The sequence below is a fragment of the Lithobates pipiens genome, unplaced genomic scaffold (assembly GCF_037356315.1).
Source record: "Lithobates pipiens isolate NorthernLeopardFrog02 unplaced genomic scaffold, aLitPip1_a1.2 Scaffold_19, whole genome shotgun sequence".
Classification (NCBI taxonomy): domain Eukaryota; kingdom Metazoa; phylum Chordata; class Amphibia; order Anura; family Ranidae; genus Lithobates; species Lithobates pipiens.
The window spans coordinates 422922204-422942238 of record NW_027507764.1 but is presented as its reverse complement, the minus strand read 5'-3'; the positions used below and the strand labels follow the sequence as shown (position 1 = coordinate 422942238).

General features: G+C 39.6%; 1 protein-coding gene across 1 annotated transcript; it reads right to left on the bottom strand.

The window, feature by feature from the left end:
* Positions 1 to 317: 317 nt before the first annotated feature.
* Positions 318 to 11361, bottom strand: LOC143997138 (histamine H3 receptor-like). Its single transcript, XM_077492588.1, has 3 exons — positions 10254 to 11361; positions 8421 to 8587; positions 318 to 2705 (listed from the first exon to the last, which is right to left on the bottom strand). Exons 1-3 carry the CDS (start codon positions 10504 to 10506, stop codon positions 1989 to 1991), a joined length of 1137 nt encoding a protein of 378 aa, XP_077348714.1. The 5' UTR covers positions 10507 to 11361; the 3' UTR covers positions 318 to 1988.
* Positions 11362 to 20035: the final 8674 nt, after the last annotated feature.

Here is a 20035-nt window from a genome sequence, read left to right as displayed (position 1 = left end):
GTTCTTCCACGAGCGACCGATGTTCAAGTTGGACTTATGTTCGACCTGAACATCAAGCTTATCCCTCCTCTTTATTAGTTGCAGACTAGACTATTACTAATAGACTATTGCACGCTGTACATTTCTTATGGAGTTTAGTAATTATTTCACTTGTGGGCCAAGGCTGCATATACTAGTTAGAAGATTTTTTAAAGTTATGTTTTTTCTAAATAGTTAAAAAATAAAAACAAGAGCTACAATTCACCATACTTATAGAAGATAATTTTTCAAAGATTTTCAAATATCTGTTTTTAATTATTTTTATTGATTTTGCTTATATTGTTACAAACAGTGGCTGTGAAGTGAACAACAGCAACACAGTCATACTCACGAAAAACAAAACATATAACCAAATATACCTGCGACCATACAAAAATGTTCCACATCCTAAAAAGAAAGTATATGCACCCACCCCACTGCAAACATCAATGTATTACAAATTCATACTCCACACACATATATATTGATACAGTATCACCAGCTCTAGGATCAAAATGCAGGGGAAGCAGCTAAATATCAATCCCTGTAACAGGGGATATCACAATAATCCTCCAAATGTATACAGCAGTGACCTGAAACATATGTTACAGGTCAGCACTGTATAAGTTTGGTGAAAATCCACACATTGTTTCATGTTTCCCAAAAAGGTGGTGTCACATTTTCACAAATAGTTAGCCTAAACAGATCCTAACAGAAATTCTCTCAATTTGTTGCAACAGCTTAAAAATAATAACCACAGCAAAGAAGTGGTAAGTTGAACATCCTGGTTGTATGGTAACCCTTCCTGAAATCTTGGCTCCTGATATCCATCCATCCCATGGAGATACTGGGATAAAGTGCAGCCAGACCACCATCTTGGAGTCAGAGTAGCTGGTAAGCAGCTTGAGAGAAATATGGGTTTTTGTTGATAAAGTATAAATTAACTTTTTTGCACAAGAACACTTCTCATCTTTTTTTAAGGATGGACTTTACTGGACTATTTATGAATGTTTTTTTTAACACATTCTTATTTACAGTTTTTGATATATAGGAATGTTTTACTTGATTTATTAATTGTTATGAATTTTTGCACCTTATATTGATAGCGCAACACGTTTTTCAGTAACAAAAAATTATAGTGTATTAAGTGGTCTCTTGCAGGTACCAGTCTATTGAAGGGGACCTCCCATACACCATCCCAATCCTAATCATCCATATCAGGCACTACAGCTGTCCATAGCAGTCGGCAGGGTTGAAGCAGTTTTGTAGTTTCGGGAAACAGATATTTATAAACAGTAGACAAGGGTTTAGAAAGGTTTCCATCCCGCAAAATAGATTCCAGATCAGAGGAGCGGAAGGGTGACCTGTGCAGAACAACATTGAGCGGAATAGGCATGCCTTACTTGTAAGTAACAAAAAAATTGAGGTTTGGAAGACAATAAGCAGATTTGAGATCATCAAAGGACCTCAACATACCATTACATACAATATCCCCTAGTACCTTGATCTTAAATTTGATCCACACCACAGGGTCCTCATATGTATAAAAGTGAGAGAAGTTGGGATTCTTCCATAAAGTCATGTGAGGTGACATAGGGAACGGCCCAACATTTTTAAATATCTTACATGCAATCCACTCCAACTCCTTATTTTTTTGGTCATTGAAAAAAATGTGTTTGGTTGGGTTGCTGTGTACTCAAAAAGCATTGTTGGTGTAATGGTAGGATAGTTATTGAAGTCTCAACTCAGTAATCTAATTCAATTTCTGTTACTCTCTGCATTTCTAATGGAGGGCATTATTTAGCTGTCCATAATTGTCCAATTCAACTGGCTGAAGTTTCTAAAGATTGTTGCATCCCAAAGTTGAAACCAGCTGTACAGTTGTACAGTTTTGCTAAAATGTAATTCAACTGGCTGAGGTTTCTTAAGATCGCATCTCAAGACTGAGAAACCAGCATTTTACAACAATTTTAAAAATGTATTTTGCAAACACTGCCAATCTTTTTAGCAGTTAAAGTGAAAGCCCTTTTAAAACTCTTGTGGCAAAAGGGATAGAGCACAGGGTTAATGGCTGAATTAATCCATAACAACCAGGTTGTAACATCACTGACGTATGTTTGGTAGCATAAATCACGACAGGCAGCCATAATTGAGTATGGTGCCCAACACAATATAAAAACAAAAACCAACACTGAAAGAGACTTGGCTACATTTTTATCTCGAGAAAGACTAATTAAATTAGCATTAGTCCTTGTTTCATTTTTGGAACAGACAGGATTCCTCTTATTGAACCATTGCATGACAGAGTCCTTCAGTCCCTTATTTATTTCTTCAATCCCTGAAGAAGTAGTATCTTCTGCTGTAATAACATAAGGTTCATTATGTTCCTCTTCATTCAATGGTTGAAGCTTAAAAGGCTGAGATTTCTTCCTGCTTCTTTTTATTATATTCCAATAAATACTCAAATTAAAGAAGGAAATACTAATGATAGGCAAAAAAAAGTCTAAGCATGACGAAACTAAAAGAAATGTTGATATGCTATTAAATCCAACTGAACAAATATATTCTGGATTATTTTTATCAAAAATAAAAATGGCTGGTGTATATAAAAGGAATGAGAGTATCCACACTAAAGCCATCTTTAAAACAGCATGACTTTTTTTGTTCTGTGATGAGCGATATAAGACCTACAAGATAATAATTTAGATGCATTAGACGACACACCATTATGCTGCATAATTAGTTAATATAGATTTGTTAGGATCATGGGGAAGCTACATTACAGATTCTTTTACATCTTAAGCCGCCCATACATTATACAATGTTCTTGTTCAATTTCCTTTAGATTTACCTTCAACTACAGTGGATATAAAAAGTTTACACACCCCTATTAAAATGTCAGGTTTCTGTAATGTATAAAAATGAGATGAGGATAAATCATTTCAGCAATTTTCCCACCTTTTAATGTTTTTTAATAAATGGTACAACAAACTGAAATCTTTTAGCGAGTGGAGTAAAAAATAACATATTATGGTTGCATAAGTGTGCACATCCTTAAACTAATACTTTGTTGAAGCACCTTTTGATTGTATTACAGCACTCAGTATTTGTGGACATGGGTCTATCAGCATGGCACATCTTGGCAATATTTGCCCACTCTTCTTTGCAAAAACACTCCAAATCTGTCAGATTGTGAGGGCCTCTTCTGTGCACAGCCCTCTTCAGATGACCAGACAGATTTTCTATTCAGGTCTGGGCTCTGGCTGGGCCATTCCAAAACTTTAATCTTCTTCTGGTGAAGCCATTCCTTTGTTGACTTGGATGTATGCTTTGGGTCATTGTCATGCTGAAAGATGAAGTTCCTCTTCATGTTCAGCTATCTAGCAGAAGCCTGATGGTTTTGTGCCAATATTGACTGGTATTTGGAACTGTTTATAATTCCCTCTACCTTGACTAAGGACCCTGTTCCAGCTGAAGAAAAACAGCCCCAAAGCACCCTCTTACTACACCCAGGGACTTCCGGTGATGTCTCTTCCTGGATTTGGAACGCAAACTGCAGACTGCACGGCTGTTTTTTATGCTTGTCTTAAAAGACTACCATGTGAGTGTATCCTGCTTTATTATAATACAACCTTTTAAACAATATCATGCCATGTATGCTCTATTTTCCTCCTATGACTACTTCTAACCAGTGGGAACCTGAGGAAGAGAAAAGGATATATCTATTAAAGACACATAGGATTCCACCATTACAGGCACATTACAGGCACATTATGGATTATAAATATAAACAGTGCAGCGCTAAAACATAAAAATACAAAATCATTGATGGCAGTAAATCATAAAATAAAGAAAAATGTCAAAAAATCAATACCATAATAGGAGAACTCTTACATAGTTCATATAGGTGAGTCCATAAACGTTGTGATTCCACATAATGATGATCAATCACCCAAAGCTGTGAAAGACTTCTGCCACCAAATGTGATATAAGGAGGCTTACCGGAACGTATATCACATTTGGTGGCAGAAGTCTTTCACAGCGGTGATTCTTCCTTTTTTGTTTTTTGGGTGATTTTATGTTTTAGCGCTGCACTGTTTATATTTATAATTTATTGCACAAGTTGTCCCTTGTAGTGCTGGCTGCTTTGCTATATATTTTGAACACTAAGCCCCTGTACACACGGTCGGAGATTTCCACAACCAAATCTGTCAGATTTTGTCCGACGGATTGTGTCCGAAACTGTTGCATACACACGGTCGGACTAAGTTGTCGAAAAATCCGATCTTTCAGAACCTGATGACGTAATTTCGTTACAATGGGACTAGATTCAGGCTAGTAGCCAATAGCTTTGATGTAGGAATTTGATCTGAGCATGCGTGGCACTTGGTCCGATCAAAATTCTCTACACATGATCGGATTACGTCCGACCGGCCCAGTTGGTCGGGAAATATTTCCAACATGTTGGAAAATTGGGTCAGACGGAGATTCGGATGGAATCAGTCTGATGCATACCACACACAGTCGGATTATCTGACGACACGCTCCGATAAGACGCATTCCGACGGATTCTCTGACCGTGTGTACGCGGCATAAGCGTGGTTTTACACCATTTACTGATCTTTTTATGGGTAGCTGGTGAGTGAGGGCATGAGAGGAAGGGGGCACAGCACTTTCATCACCATTGCACGGATTGCACTTTTTAAGGAACTTTTTCTGCACGGATTGCACTTTAAAGGAATTATCGTGGTACCGAAGATTTATAGCACCTTATGCACTTATCAGTTGCAATTTTTGGAATATTTTGTCACTTTTTCTGCATATGAATTTTTGGTTGATATTGTAAAAGATTTGTTAATGTTTTTTCATATATTTATGCTATTTTATTGAGCACAGACAGCGCAGGGACTCTTTCTTTTAATTTTTAAAGGAACACACACCTTTTTTCCTGGTAGCAGTCTAAATACTTAAAGCGGAGCTCCACCCGATTTATAAAAAATAGCTCCCGCATATTATTTTTCTCTGTTATATATAATGAGGACATTTAATTTTCTTGTACCTTTTTTATCCTTGAGTTACTGACCATTTCTGTGTTCGGGGGATTGCGGATATGGGCGGGGTTGATGCGGATATGGGCGGTGTTGCTGCCACTAGGTCGACACTTCCTTTGTGCCGCACTGTCTCCTGGGATCCTCTTTTCTTGTTCCCAGGAGTCTGTGCGGCAGCCTGGCGCGAGTTATCGCACGATTTAGAGCCAAAGCAGTTGACGGTGCTCCTATACAAACATTACTGCGCATGCGCGAGATCTACGCTAGAACGGGCGTTGCATTCTGGGAGATGCACGTCACAGAATCCAGGAAGAGAATGCCTGTGGGCCTCACATGCCTACAGGCAAGATGACAACTATCGATATCTTTTTTATAAAGCGTTCTTTGCTTGACAAAAATCAATGGGAAAACTTAAAAAAACATAAAACATTGCAAAGATTGCCCTTTAATTCTCTAGGGTCTCTGCTAAAAAACATATATATATATATATATATATATATATATATATATATAAAATGTTTGGGGGTTCTAAGTAATTTTCTAGCTAAAAATACTAATTTAAACAAAAAGTTCCAGAAAAGGCTTGGTCTGGACCACTTTTATCATAAAGAGTTTCGGGATGTGAGAAATGTAGGCAATAGAATATACCAGAAATCAACCTCTTGATTTTATTTGGAAGCCTAATGTTTAATGTATAGTGTATCCTATTTTTGGTTTAGATATATTCTTTAAAGTATATATTAAATATATGGACTCAGAGGACTGGGAGGACATATGGGATTTCCCATTTAAAATTATTTTCTCCTTGAGAGACCTCCTCATAGAGTATAAGATTGTTCCCAGGGCTTACCTCATTCCTCAGTTGCATAAATTGAGGTCCTCTCTTTCCTTGAAGTGCTGGCGCTGTGACCATGCCCCGGGGTACTACATTCACATTTTGTAGTCCTGCCCAGTGATTTGAGTCTACTGGTCACAAATCCTTATGGTGGTAAATTAATTACTTAATGTCTCCATTGCTCTGTCCCCAAAAATATGTCTGCTTGGGTTGGTGGAGGAGCTGGTACCCAGGGTGGCCGAAAGGACTTTGTTGGGCCTCTTACTTTTCTTTGCCAGGAAAGCCATCACCCTATGTTGGAGGCTACGGGCTCCCCCCTCTATTTCTCTATGGAAAAAGCATGTCAATAATGTGCTTCCTTTATACAAGGACACCTATCTACATAGAGGCTGCCCCCAAAAAAATATGACAAAGTGTGGGCTAAATGGTTGGCAGAACCTTCTACCTCTGCGGCCAACTAGGCGGGTCACCTGATAATTGTTGGCCTCCCTTTAGAATGCATATAGATGGCCCTTTAATGCACACTGTTTCACCTGGGCTGTTTCATTACACATTTAAGTCTGGAGCATGAGCCACACCAGTTAATTGATATCATTTGTCTATAGTGCCTGTAGATTATCTGACACCTCTACATCATGCAATGCATCCCCGTGACCCCTACGTGTGTCTCCTATCTGGTGCTGCGACACGATATTGGCTGTGCTATTGTACAGTTGTATTGCTTGTATGTTTTATAAATGAAAATAAAAAGATTTTAAAAAAGTATATATTAAATATATGTATTTAAAGCCCCCCATCTCTCTCACCTCTCATCACTCGATCCAGCACAGTGCCCATCAACAGCGGCTCTGTTCTCTCCATCTATTCACAGAGGCTGTTAATCAAATCCTGTAAGCAGTAATCGAGAGGCGGGGCTGAGCCACGCTGTATATGTCAATATATGCATACAGCCGGTCTCATGATCGAGCCTACAGGTGTGCCCAGATAGTAAGTGGCTTGCTATTGAGGCACACATAGAAAAGGAGGAGTCAAGAGCACCGGCTTGGGACCCAAGAAGAAGAGGATTGGGGCTGCTCTGTGAAAAATTATTGCACAAAGCAGGTAAGTATAACATGTTTTTTATTTATTAATTTTTTTAAAATATCTTTTTAAATAAGGTACCAATGTATGTTTCAAAGATATTCCTCCTACGAAACTCTCTTAAATCCTAGAAAAAGGCTGTACTAGTGGCTTTGACTTATACTCAATATAGATGGGCAAACAAAAAAATATATTAGAAAAACATACAAAAAATATAATTCATCTACAATAACAATAAAACTTGTGCTACTGTTGCAACCAAAATTATATTCTGTACCAAATTAGAGCTAATAATTACAAATTATCAAATCAGAAAAACTGACAATTCAGCATTGTTTATTTCTTCAAAATGTTTCTATCTCCAATATACAGAAAATTGCACAGTTTTGGAATCCAGGCAATAATGATTCACAAATTCTGGGATTAAGAAGACTGCACGAATATAGTTTCATAGTTAGTAAGGTTGAATAAAGACACTAGTCCATCCAGTTCAACCTGAGTGAGTGTCTACCCCTATCCTAGTACATTGCACACTCACATTGGTCCCTACCCTCAAGGAGCCCACAATCCAAGGTCCTCATTCATATACTAGGGCCAATTTTGGACAGAAGCCAATTAACCTACCTGCATGTCTTTGGAGTGTGGGAGGAAACCGGAGTACCCAGAGGAAACCCACGCAGGCACAGGGAGAACATGCAAACTCCAGGCAGATAGTGACATGGTTGGGACTCAAACCAGTGACCCTTTTTACTGCTAGGTGAGAGTGCTAACCACTACACCACTGTGCCACATATGCATGGGTATTTTCACAAGAACTTGCAATTCACCATTTCACTCATCACTACTAGTAGTTCTAGCTGGAGATTCTTTGTAGTGTGTATTTGTAGACCATACATGTTTATGTATGGTCTACAAATGCACACTACTTATTTGTAGACCATACATGTTTATGTACCATATTTAACCATATTTATTATAACATCAGTGGACAGTTAGACAAAATCCTCCACAGTCAAGACACTGGCGTATTCCAAACTCATCTTCTTGTTCCAGTGATCTATACATGCAGGGGTCCCCATGTTCCCTTTGCTCCATAGTTTGCTGAATGCAAACAAACACAGGCAGCTGCCAGATTATTGTAACAGGCAGTTCCTGTGACTCCTTCCGCCCAACAACTAATCCAGTCTTCTCTGTTCAACATTTGTATCTTCTTCCGTAGACCGCCCTATTATTTCTTATTGGTAGTAGTTATATTGCCTAGCCCTAGAGCATACACTATAAATGTCTTTTAACACCCACCACCCAAGAATGCAGAACTTGGAATGGTAGACATCACACCAACCCCTGAAAATATGGGTACAGAGGTGAGCAAAAAAAGCATAGATAAAATATGATACAACGGTGAGCATAGAAAAATGCTAAACTGATTTCTTACTTACAGCTTTGGTCACAGAGAGATATCTGTCACAGCTAATAAGAACAATATTATATACGGAAGCAGTGGACATTGTATAGTCCGAAATAAGCCAAAACTTGCACAGAAATTTACCCAGTTTCCATTGCCTCGTAAACTTGTATGGTGAATACAGAGGGATTGATATGGCACCTATTACATGATACAAAAATGAGATATAATTGTAAAAAACACTGATACACACACACACTTATTATAATGAATTAGAGTATACAATACTATGTACTCCATAATACTGTACATTGGAATATTCACCATTAAACCCTGCCCCAAATGAGCTTGCAATCTAAAATACTGTCTCTGCCTCAGGATCAGTTCTAGTTGCAACAAGTGAGGAGTGGTAACTCCATAGACACCATGCTTTGGTAGAAAGAACAGGTGTATTTTTTATAGTGAAATTCATCAGATTTTATTCATATGCTTTAAACTTTTTTCCATAAAAAGAAGAAAAAAAAAAGAATAAATGTTACTGTAACTGTCTAAAAAGTGTTAGCTGGAGTTATAATTTAATTAGTTCCTTGTTTACCTAAAGTCTATTCAAAGCCCAATTTGGCTACTTAGACCAGTTGAGTGTGGGGGAGATGATTCTGCGGGGACCAGCCTAGTAGCGTGGGGGAAGCGGAGGATTGGGTCAGTAGATCTTATTTATGTCCCCTAAACCTGTGCAGTATGTGGGGGGGGGGGGGGGGGTAATCACTGCAAGGGTAGTTTTGCCCATAAAAATGTAGATAACAACAGTCACTCTTCCAGTGCAGGTAATAACATGTGATGCTTTCAAACATCTCCTATCCTTCAATTTTTATAACTCCCCACTAAAAGTGTGCACAGCCTATAGCATGTGGGTGTTGTCAGGGCTGGGCTCGGCCCTTCCTTCTCTGAGCTGGCCGTTCAGCTGTCGGCTAATTGCCAGCTCCTATCTCTCCAAGGTTAATCAGCTGTTGATGATATCCTGCTCGTTAGTCCTGCTTACTTAAGTCGGCCAGCCCAGAGGATCTCTGCCTTCGCCTTAGTCAACATCACAGAAACTATATCCTGCATTCCTGACATCCCTTCTGGCTCCAGATCTTGCTTGCTGTTTTACTATAGTCATCTCCAACTCCCTGATGTTTGGCTTGTCTGACTATCCGTTCCGGTTACTGAACTCTGGCTATGTTTTGACTACGTTTGTTCTATTTACTTTTATTAAATTTAATAAATTTACTTTTATTATTAAACAAGTGTGATTTAACTGTACTTCTGTCTCGGCCTGATTTCATGGTTTCTGACAGGTGTGCACCCCAAAGCTTAAACACACACGTGTGTGTGTGTGTCTATATATATATATATATATATATATATGAAAAAGCAATACCTGAATTATGCCTGATGTGATGTAAATTTTATCAATAAATTTACTTTTGTTTGTGCAGCAATCCCTCTTCTGCTTTTTTATATTGAGTCTTTGGGACGGACTCGATTGCTGGCACACCTGTTTCACTGACCGTGTGTGCATCTCACCTACTACTTATATATACTTATATATATATATATATATATATATATGGCCCTGGCATATTGATCTCCCTGCTAGCACAGTAAAGAGAAGTGCGCAAGTACTTCTCTTATGGCAGAGCTGGTAAGAGGGAGAATTTTCCCATCTCCCTGATGTTACACAAAACGATAATGCTAATGCACACTAGATGATTAGGGTGTGCCTAGGAACGTCCATCAGACCCTATGCACACGCCTATGTTCCCCCACCCATAATATACTGACATGTATCTCAATTTCCAGAAAGATAGTAGATGTACAGACTTACCTATAAAGAAATCACAAATAGCCATGTTAAGAAGAGGGAAGTTGCAGGGAGTCCTGAGCCTTTTGTCCACAATAAAAGCTATCATAACTAGACTATTACCAGCGATAATAAGAAAAATAAGTACAGCTATCAGCACAAATATAAATGCTTTTACACCATCTGGAAACTGTATTGGCAATCTCAAAACAACATTAGAAGTTTTATTAGATGGTAACAGCACAGGTGTCACATTGCTTAATTTTAGACTTTCCATTTATTATTATATTGTATATCTATCAGATGGGCCAGAATATATAGAGAATATATAGAGGTCAATTTACTAAGCTGTAAGAATTATTTTAGTGCATATTTTTATAACAATTCTCCATCAAAATAGGTACATTATTTTATTTTCTTGTATCAATTAATTATTTTACTACTGCAAACTTTTACTTCTTAGAGCTATCTGGGGTAGAGATAAAACAACATTTTGTGAGATAAAATACTGTTTTCTGGCCTCCTCAATAGATACCTTATGGAATATCACAATTATCATTATCCAGAGGCAGAACTAGTGGTGTATTAAAGAGTGAATACATTTGCTAATAAACCTGTGAGTTGACTTTTACATACAAAGTACATAAAAAGAAACTGTAAACTAATGTGCATGTAGTAGAAAATGCTATACATATTTTAGGAAATTGAACATGATGTATGCTCTTAAAAACAAATAAGGCCTATGAATAAAATATTAGATGCAGAAAGTGTTAGTAAACTTATCCTAGATTAAAATATCTGATATGAGTTTTATTCCTATAGAAAATGCATAACAGTCAGTGATATCAAGAAAAAAGGGTGCTATCGTCACTGTCAGTAATGATGATGGAGCAGTGTGTATCCTGAGCCTCATATAAAATGCACTGGATGAAAAATTTGTCACAGCAATTCACTTAGTCTGTCCTGCCTCAACACAAGCCTGTCTACAAAGAATCCCTCAGTATATTTATAATGTCACTTTGACAAGATCTGTAGAATCTAGGGATGTTGGGCATTCTCAATTATTATTTTTTCCATCTCAGGTTATGTTTTGTTTATGATTATCCGCACCTTGGGTCCAATTATATTGCAATTATATTTTTCCTTTGGTACATATACCTTGATATGTATTTTAGAGATTTTACAAATCACATTTACTTGCAAAACTGAATAATAACTTTGAGAGAAATTGCATATACTTTGTTGTAGTTTCTGCTCTGTTAAAAGTAATACGCCTGTCATATGTAAAGCTCACAAAAGGACCAATAACTTTTATATACAGTCTTATAATTTTTTTTGATTTTTGAATGAAAAAGGGGAATTCATATAATAAAATTAACTCCCAACTCCTAGGTTTAGCTATAATGAGGAAGTATTGGAACTTCTGTCAGGTTAAAATGGAACTGAACTCAAAAAGCCAATATTTGCTATGGCATAAGGAACACCTAGGGAAGTTATTTGTGCCTAAACAGTGATCTGAAAAATATAGCTTTTTCCTAATCATCTTCCTATAAAATAGAAGTGTGCTTCCATGTATGTAAGGGGGGCTTCTGCACTCCTGTGCCTTTAGCCTTATAGCCATATTACTACAGAGTGAGATCTAAAGTACTGCTGCCTCTGGTTTATAAGGGTTGAATTACTAAAGGCAAATGGGCTTGTAGGTGAGATGCAGCGTAGAGCAGCAGAAATAATTCACACAGTCAGGTACAATAGAAAACTTGTATTAAAGTAATGCAGCAACAGTTTACAACAAACTCAGAGGGTCACCTGCCCAACCGAGTGCACTCACGGTTTCCAAAAATGTGACGTGAACAGGTATCAGCTGGGTTGACAGCGCCTGGTAAGAGAGTAGGATGCGACCTGGCTATCTGGTGCCTAAGTGGGATATGGTCCAAAGGAGTTGCCACCCTACACTTTCCCTCCTCTTCAGGAATATTACCCTTATGCTAGTGCTGTCAGGCGGTATAACTTTCCCTACATTGCTGACTTGCATAAAGCATGCCAAACCTGGAAGTCAGGGCCTCAAATATGCTCTTCCTGATCCAAGATGGCTGTCAGAGTCACATGGTGCGGAAGCATCTAATTGTGTGCCTACCTAGTAGCTCAGGAAACCATAGAGGAGGAGCTCCACCTGCAGTGGAGAAAGTAGACTGCACCTGCCTACAGGCTGCTCACTTTTCGAGGGGATTTCTTTAGCTTAGTAAATTAGGTAAAACTCTGCTGACTTCTATCATTCATCATGTGCAAGCACAAATGCTGTTTTTTATTTTCCATGCAAATGATTCGGGACAAACAAAATATTTCTATATTCATTAAGCTAAGGGAAAATCCCCCTGCAAAGTGAAAATTCACTGGCAAAGTGAGCACTCAATTTGCCTTTAGTAAACCAACCTCATAATGCCATCACATTTAGAGTGAAATTTAGGCTGGCTTTAGACTGATAGGCCTTTTTGTTGCCAGTGGTCAAAGGTGGTGAATGGAGGCATTCCCATACCACCACCGGGACCTTGTATTCTGGGCACCCACTACTAACTTCAAAAAGCTGTATTACTGCATGGCACTCAATGGCATCAAATACTTGCAACAAAGAGCACACGAGGCAAGTGGGAGGGTTTTCAAGATGAATTAAACAAGTGCATTAGTCATTTTATTCCATTGGGTAACAAGTACAATATCTCACAAAAGTGAGTACACTCCTGACATTTTTGTAAATATTTTATTAAACCTTTTCATATGACAACACTGAAGAAATGACACTTTGCTACAATGTAAAGTAGTGAGTGTACAGCTTGTATAACAGTGTAAATTTGCTGTCCCCTCAAAATAACTCAACACACAGCCATTATTGTCTTAAACGCTAGCAACAAAAGTGAGTACACCCCTAACTGAAAATTTCCAAATTGGGCCCAAAGTGTAAATATTTTGTGTGGCCACCATTATTTTCCAGCATTGCCTTAACCCTCTTGGGCATGGACTTCACCAGAGCTTCACATGTTACCACTGGAGTCCTCTTCCACTCCTCCATGATGACATCACAGAGCTGGTGGATGTTAGAGACCTTGCGCTCCTCCACCTTCCTTTTCAGGATTCCCCGCAGATGCTTATTAGGGTTTAGGTCTGGAGACATGCTTGGCCAGTCCATCACCTTTACCCTCAGCTTCTTTAGCAAGTCAGTGGTCTTCTTGGAGGTGTGTTTGGGGTCATTACCATGTTGGAATCCTGCCCTGTGGCCCAGTCTCTGAAGGGAGGGGATCATGCTCTGCTTCAGTATGTCACAGTACATGTTGGCATTCATGGTTCCCTCAATGAACTGCAGCCCCAGACCATGACACTCCCACCACCATACTTGACTGTAGACAAGACACATTTGTCTTTGTACTCCTCACCTGGTTGCCATTGTTCTAGTAATCCATGTCCTTAGTTTGCCTGTCTTCAGCAAACTGAGGGCTTTCTTGGGCATTATCTTTAGAATAGGCTTCCTTCTGACCAATTTGATGCAGTGTGTGGCATATGGTCAGGCTGACCCCCACCCTTTCAACCTCTGAGGCAATGCTGGCAGCACTCATATGTCTATTTCCCAAAGACAACCTCTGGATATGACGCTGAGCATGTGCACTCAACTTCTTTGGTCGCCTATGGCGAGGCCTGTTCTGAGTGGAACCTGTCCTGTTAAATCTCTTGGTCACCATGTTGCAGCTCAGTTTCAGGGTCTTGGCAATCTTCTTATAGCCTAGGCAATCTTTATGTAGAGCAACAATTCTTTTTTTCAGATCCTCACAGAGTTCTTTGCCATGAGGTGCCATGTTGAGCTTCCAGTGACCAGTATGAGAGAGTGAGAGTGATAACACCAAATTTAACACATCTGCTCCCCATTCACACCTGAGACCTTGTAACACTAATGAGTCACATGACACTGGGGAGGGAGAATGGCTAATTTAACCCAATTTGGACATTTTCACTTAGGGGTGTACTCACTTTTGTTGCCAGGGGTTTAGACATTAATGGCTGTGTGTTAAGTTATTTTGAGGGGACAGCAAATTTACACTGTTATACAAGCTGTACACTCACTACTTTACATTGTAGCAAAGTGCCATTTCTTCAGTGTTGTCACATGAAAAGATATAATAAAATATTTACAAAAATGTGAGGGGTGTACTCTCTTTTGTGAGATACTGTATATAAGAACAAAATGAAACCCTATGTGGTTAAATTCTTCAGTCAAAAAAACAAATACATGAGAAAAAAACAGGCATTTTTTGTTTTTAATACAAAGTAAAAGGGACACCCTTAGAATACCAGATTTACAAGGAATGCAACAAGAAATGCAAGGGAGCAATCAGAGCAGCTAAAAAATAAAATGAGAAACATGTTGCTATAGCAAGTAAAACAAATCCCCAATTTTCTTTTCCAAATATATCAATATGAAAGAACAGTCAGGACCTTTAACAGATGAACATGGTTGGATGGTCACAGATTACAGGGAAAAGGTGGATGTACTAAATATTTTTTTCTCGTTTTTACAGATGATAAAGACAGGTTTGATAGTTGAAACAGTAATATTATTGATGTTTCACCGATGGTACCTCTGTAATTGACTGAAAACTGAACCCCCAAATATCTCAGTACATGGATAGGAAACTGGTTACAGAGTGTAGTGATGAATGATTCATTCTCTGAATAGCCTAAAATTGTGGGTGGTGTGCCCCAGGGTTCTGTCTTGCTATGCAATTCGTTTTTTTAATAATATAGAAGTTGGAATCAAGAGATCAACTTCACTGTTTGCTGATGATAGCAAGTTTAGCATAGGAATAACTTTGGCACAGAAGATAGCATTATTACAGGAAGACCTTGACAAAATAAGGGATAGGGCAACTACATGGCAGATGAGGTTCAATATTGAGAAATGTAACTTGAGGGCCAAGAATGCACATACATATTACACAATAGGTGGAGCTCTCAGTGATGGAAAAGGATTTGGGGATGCTTGTAGATCGCAGATTTAGCAATAGCATGCAATTCCAAGCCACAGCTAACAAGCAAAATACTGCCTTGCATTAACCACTTCAGCCCCAGAAGGATTTACCCCCTTCCTGACCAGAGCACTTTTTGCGATTCGGCACTGTGTTGCTATAACTGACAAATGCACGGTCGTCCTTTTTTTCCCACAAATAGAGCTTTCTTTTGGTGGTATTTGATCACCTCCGCAGATTTTATTTGTAAATAAACAAGAAAAGAGTGACAATTTTGAAAAAAACGCATTCTTTTTTACTTTTTGCTATAATAAATAGCCCCCAAAAATATATTAAAAAAATGTTTTTTTTTCCTCAGTTTTGGTGGATATGTATTCTTCTACATATTTTTGGTAAAAATAAATCGCAATAAGTGCTTTATTGATTAGTTTGCACAAAAAACAAAAACACTGATTCAGCCTCTTCTTCAATATGCATTTCAATTTTGGACACCAGAACTCAGGATAGAAGTTTTTGAATTAGAAAGAGTTCAGCATTGGGCAACAAATTGAATAAGCTATTCATAATGTGTAGTGCTACCCAAGTATATCAGACATAGCAAATCATGAATCGATACTGACATGTTATACAAAGACATGAAAAACAAATTATAAGATAAAGATAGTGGTCTTGAGCTCAAAAAAAAATTCCTATCTCCGGAACAGCTCCCACATACTACGGTATTTAGTAACCAAAAGTACATGAAATATATGAGAATATATTATATATATTTTAATATATATATATATATATATATATATATATATATATATATATATATATATATATATATATATATATATATATATTATATATAATATATGTACAGATGTAATGAGGGGCCCCGTTGGGGACACAGATGTAAGGAGGGACTATGCTGGGGACACAGATGTAAGGAGGGACTCCGCCGGGGACACTGATGTAAGGAGGAGCTCCGCTGGGACACAGATTAAGGAGGCGCTCCGTTGATGGGGACACAGATGTAAGGAGGGGCCCAGCTGACGGGGACTCTGCTGGGGGCAAATGATGTAAGGACAGACTTCGATGGGTGCACCTGATGTAAGCACGGACTCTGCTGGGGGCACCTGATGTAAGGACGAACTCCAATGGGGGGACCTGATGTAAGAATGGACTCCGCTGGGGGCACCTGATGTAAGGACGGACTCCGTTGGGAGCACCTGATGTAAGGACAGACTCCACTGGGGACACCTGATGGTATCTGGTGGCAGGCGACATGGCAGGTGACACGCTCATGGCTCCTACTGATTCTGCATTATGGTTTAGTTGAATGATTTTATTTTTTCTTACGATGTAATAGAAATAATATGCTTAAATCATCCTAACACCATAACAACCCATTGTGCCGGGATGATTAAAGTGCTAACACCAGCTGTTTGGAATATCTTTCTCTGCTGATTGTTAAACTTTCTAGAATACACATTTCTATTGTTGTGTAGGATCTGGGCCTGCTGTCCCTCCCTCTCCCCCCTCTCTCCCTCCCTCTCCCCCCTCTCTCCCTCCTTCTCCCCCCTCTCTCCCTCCTTCTCCCTCCATCCCTCGTTCATCTCAGACACTAACCACACTACCTTATAGCCACGCCCACTATTTCACTCAAACCATGCCCATTTTCACTAAGTAGGAGGTGTCAAAAAGGAAGGGCGGGGTCTGGCACCCTCCCATCCTAAAAACTTCACCAGCCACCACTTATGACAGGTGCTTGCAAATCGTGGTTTAAGTATTGATAGGCTGACAGCAGCCATTGCTGCTCACACTAAGCCAATACCTGCAGTTAGTGTCATGTGTCCGAGCCTGGTCACATCTGATTGCATCCAAACTTGGACACCCGTCCCTAACCTCAGGTAACAGCTTGGTTTGTACAGGCTTAGTGTCTGCCTCTGTTCACATATGCCTGTCATCCCAGGAGCATGAATCCACTGTTCCTTACAGCTGGAATCTGGGGGATGCAGCTAAATAGCTGTGTGAAGGAGGCCTACGTGGTTAAAAGAGGTGGTGAGGAGGCAAGACAATGCTTCCTCACTTCCTGTCAAAGGCTCTCAGAATAGTAATCTGGATGTGGATCAATTTTCAGAGAGGTATGCTTGTGCAAACAAGCCCATAATGATTTCCTAATATTTACTATAGTGAATGGTGCAGCTGATTTTAAAGGGTTAGTTCACCTTTTTCAGAAAAAAATGTGAAGGTGGGCTAACATAGAACATGCTCCCCAACCCCCTCATCCCATATTTTCTGACCTCCAGGGTTGTCAAGCCTTCAACACCCCCATAGCTGGGGTGGAGATGGAGGGGGCCTGGTCAGGTAGGCTGTATGTAAGGGGGGGATGTGTGGGGGGTCCCAGTCAGGTAGGCTGTTTATGGGACACCATGATCTCTAAGCCCTTGTACATACGGTAGGAAATGTCCGATCGGACCGTGTAGTCAGATAATTCGACCATGGATGGGCTCCATCGGACTTTTTCCGTCGGAATGTCCAACCAAAAAAGTTTGAGAGCTGCATATAAAATTTTCCGACAACAAAGTTCGATCATCTGTAGAGAATTCTGATTGGACAAAGTGCCACGCATGCTCAGAAATTATGAGAACAAAGCTATTGGCTACTAGCTGCAACGTAGTCCCGTCGCAACGAACAAACGTCATCACGTTCTGAACGATCAGATTTTCCGACAACTTTGTCCTACCGTGTGTATGCAACACCAGTTTCGGACAAAATCTGTCAGAAAAAATCTGACGGATTTTGTTGTCGGAATGTCCGAACGTGTGTACAAGGGCTAACAGCGGCCCTATCCATGGTTATTGGCTTCTACAATATCTTCCCTTTTAATATCATGAAGTAGAGATTGCAACTTACTAAAGTTAGCTCTCTTGACTTTTAATGTTTTTGTACTACCCTCGTGTCTCCTATGATTTACGGTGAATGTAATTACCCTGTGATAAGCTGTTAGCCAATTTATCCCTTACTTCCACGTTTGCAATCAGCTCTGTTTGTAATTATCAGTTCTACCAGAGCATTATTTCTAGTTAGGGCATCCGTCAACTGACACATGATATTATCCTGCAAGACATTTAAGAAATAGTAAGCCTTAGATAAGTAAGCAGGTCCGTGTGCACAGTCAATATCCAGATAATTGAAGTCCTTCATGATAGTAACACTGCCCTGCTTCACTACCCTTTTTAACTAAGAGAGAAGATCAGTCTCCTCTTCATCCTGTCTGTTGCATACAACCGCTATTATTTTCCTGCTTGTTTTTCTTCCTTGAAGCACCAGCCATAAGGATTTCATGTCCGCCATTGCCCTGTTAGTAATGTCATCCCTTGTGTTCATTAGCAAATCACTCTTGGCATACATGCATACTCCTCCCCCTCTTTGATACAGGAAGTACCCCTGGACAGTCGCAAGCCAGTCATGTGAGCTGTCAAACCAGGTTTCAGATATTCCCATGAAGTTGAAATCCTTTTCTAGTTTCTCCATTTTGTTCACCAAACTTCTAGCATTTGTGAATATGCCTTTTAATTTTGTATGGACGCATAATATTTTTTTCTTGTGTGTACTGAGACTGCAAAAGGATTCTGCCAGCCCACGCACATTGATCTTAGGCACTCTAGTTACACTACCAATACTGACCACAGTAGCACTCTCTTTTTTTTTTTTTTTTTTTCTAATACATGGTGTGTTTTTTTTCTTTTTTTTTTTTTTTTTTTTTTTTTTTTTTTTTAAAACACATTTTATTTGAAAAATAGATCAAGAAATACAGACGAACAGGCATTTCCAACAACAGGTAGGATACAAAATCGGCCTAGTTACATAGTAATAAAATATTCACAACACGGGAATATCTCGCAATGTACAGGACCAGCACTGTGTGTAAAACGAAGCCGATTAGGTGCATGTGCGGAGTACAGGTGGGTTGCAAATCATCAGAAGTGGTCCAAATCGTAATACTTAATGAAAAGTTGCCCCTAGGCTTATAAAGGGGCCAATTCAAAGGAAGGACAAGGGGCCAATAGCAATGTAAGGTGGGTTAATCTTCGCGGGGACAAGGGGTCAGAGCGTGTTATGAGATATCGCTAGGGAGAGCCCTAAAGGGGTCTACCTAGAGTAGGGAAAGTGACTCGTGGTTGGAGGTATGTGGTATTCGTAAGAGATCGCAGGTGTGAACGTCTGCAATGAGGTGGTAAGGTAGCGGAATGGAATGGGGGGATGGGGCAGGGGGGGAGGAGAGACGAGGGTGGAGGAAAGAGAGATATAGAGACAGAGAGGGAGAGGGAAAGGGGAGGAAGAGGGAAGGGGGGGTGGGAGGAAGAAGGCAAAAAGGGGATCACGTGAAAGGGGGGAAGTCCCCCTTCCCTATGACCCCCCCCCGGAAGTGGAGTAATGGATATGTAGCTTGAATTTACATCCTTCTTTCAGAGACTGTACCATAAAGCTCGATGGTAGGAAGATAGGTTAGGCTCTGTAAGGCCCAGGTCGTGAAACTATGGACCTGATGTCATTAGTTGTACACTTCTGCGTAGGCAGTGGTGGTCTGAAAGTGCTTCCAACAGGCCCATTTCGTGCTAAATTTCGAGGGGGTGTCCTTGGAAATATGGATCAATTCTTCCATTTCGGCTGTTTTGTTGATTCTGGTAAACCATTCTTTAATGGAGGGGACTCTGGGCGACCCCCAGTGGATCGGGATACATTGTTTGGCCGCATTGAGCATATGCATCGCCAGGGAACCATGGTAGGCTCGTCTAGATAAAG

Bases quoted from the DNA above. Each gene is read 5' to 3' on its own strand.
- LOC143997138 (XM_077492588.1), bottom strand. From the start codon at position 10,506: ATGGAAAGTCTAAAATTAAGCAATGTGACACCTGTGCTGTTACCATCT. The intron at 8,588-10,253 runs GTAAGTCTGTAC...ATCATGTAATAG, and splicing joins TATTTGTGATTTCTTTATAG to GTGCCATATCAATCCCTCTG. The intron at 2,706-8,420 runs GTAAGTAAGAAA...ATTATCTTGTAG, and splicing joins ATCTCTCTGTGACCAAAGCT to GTCTTATATCGCTCATCACA.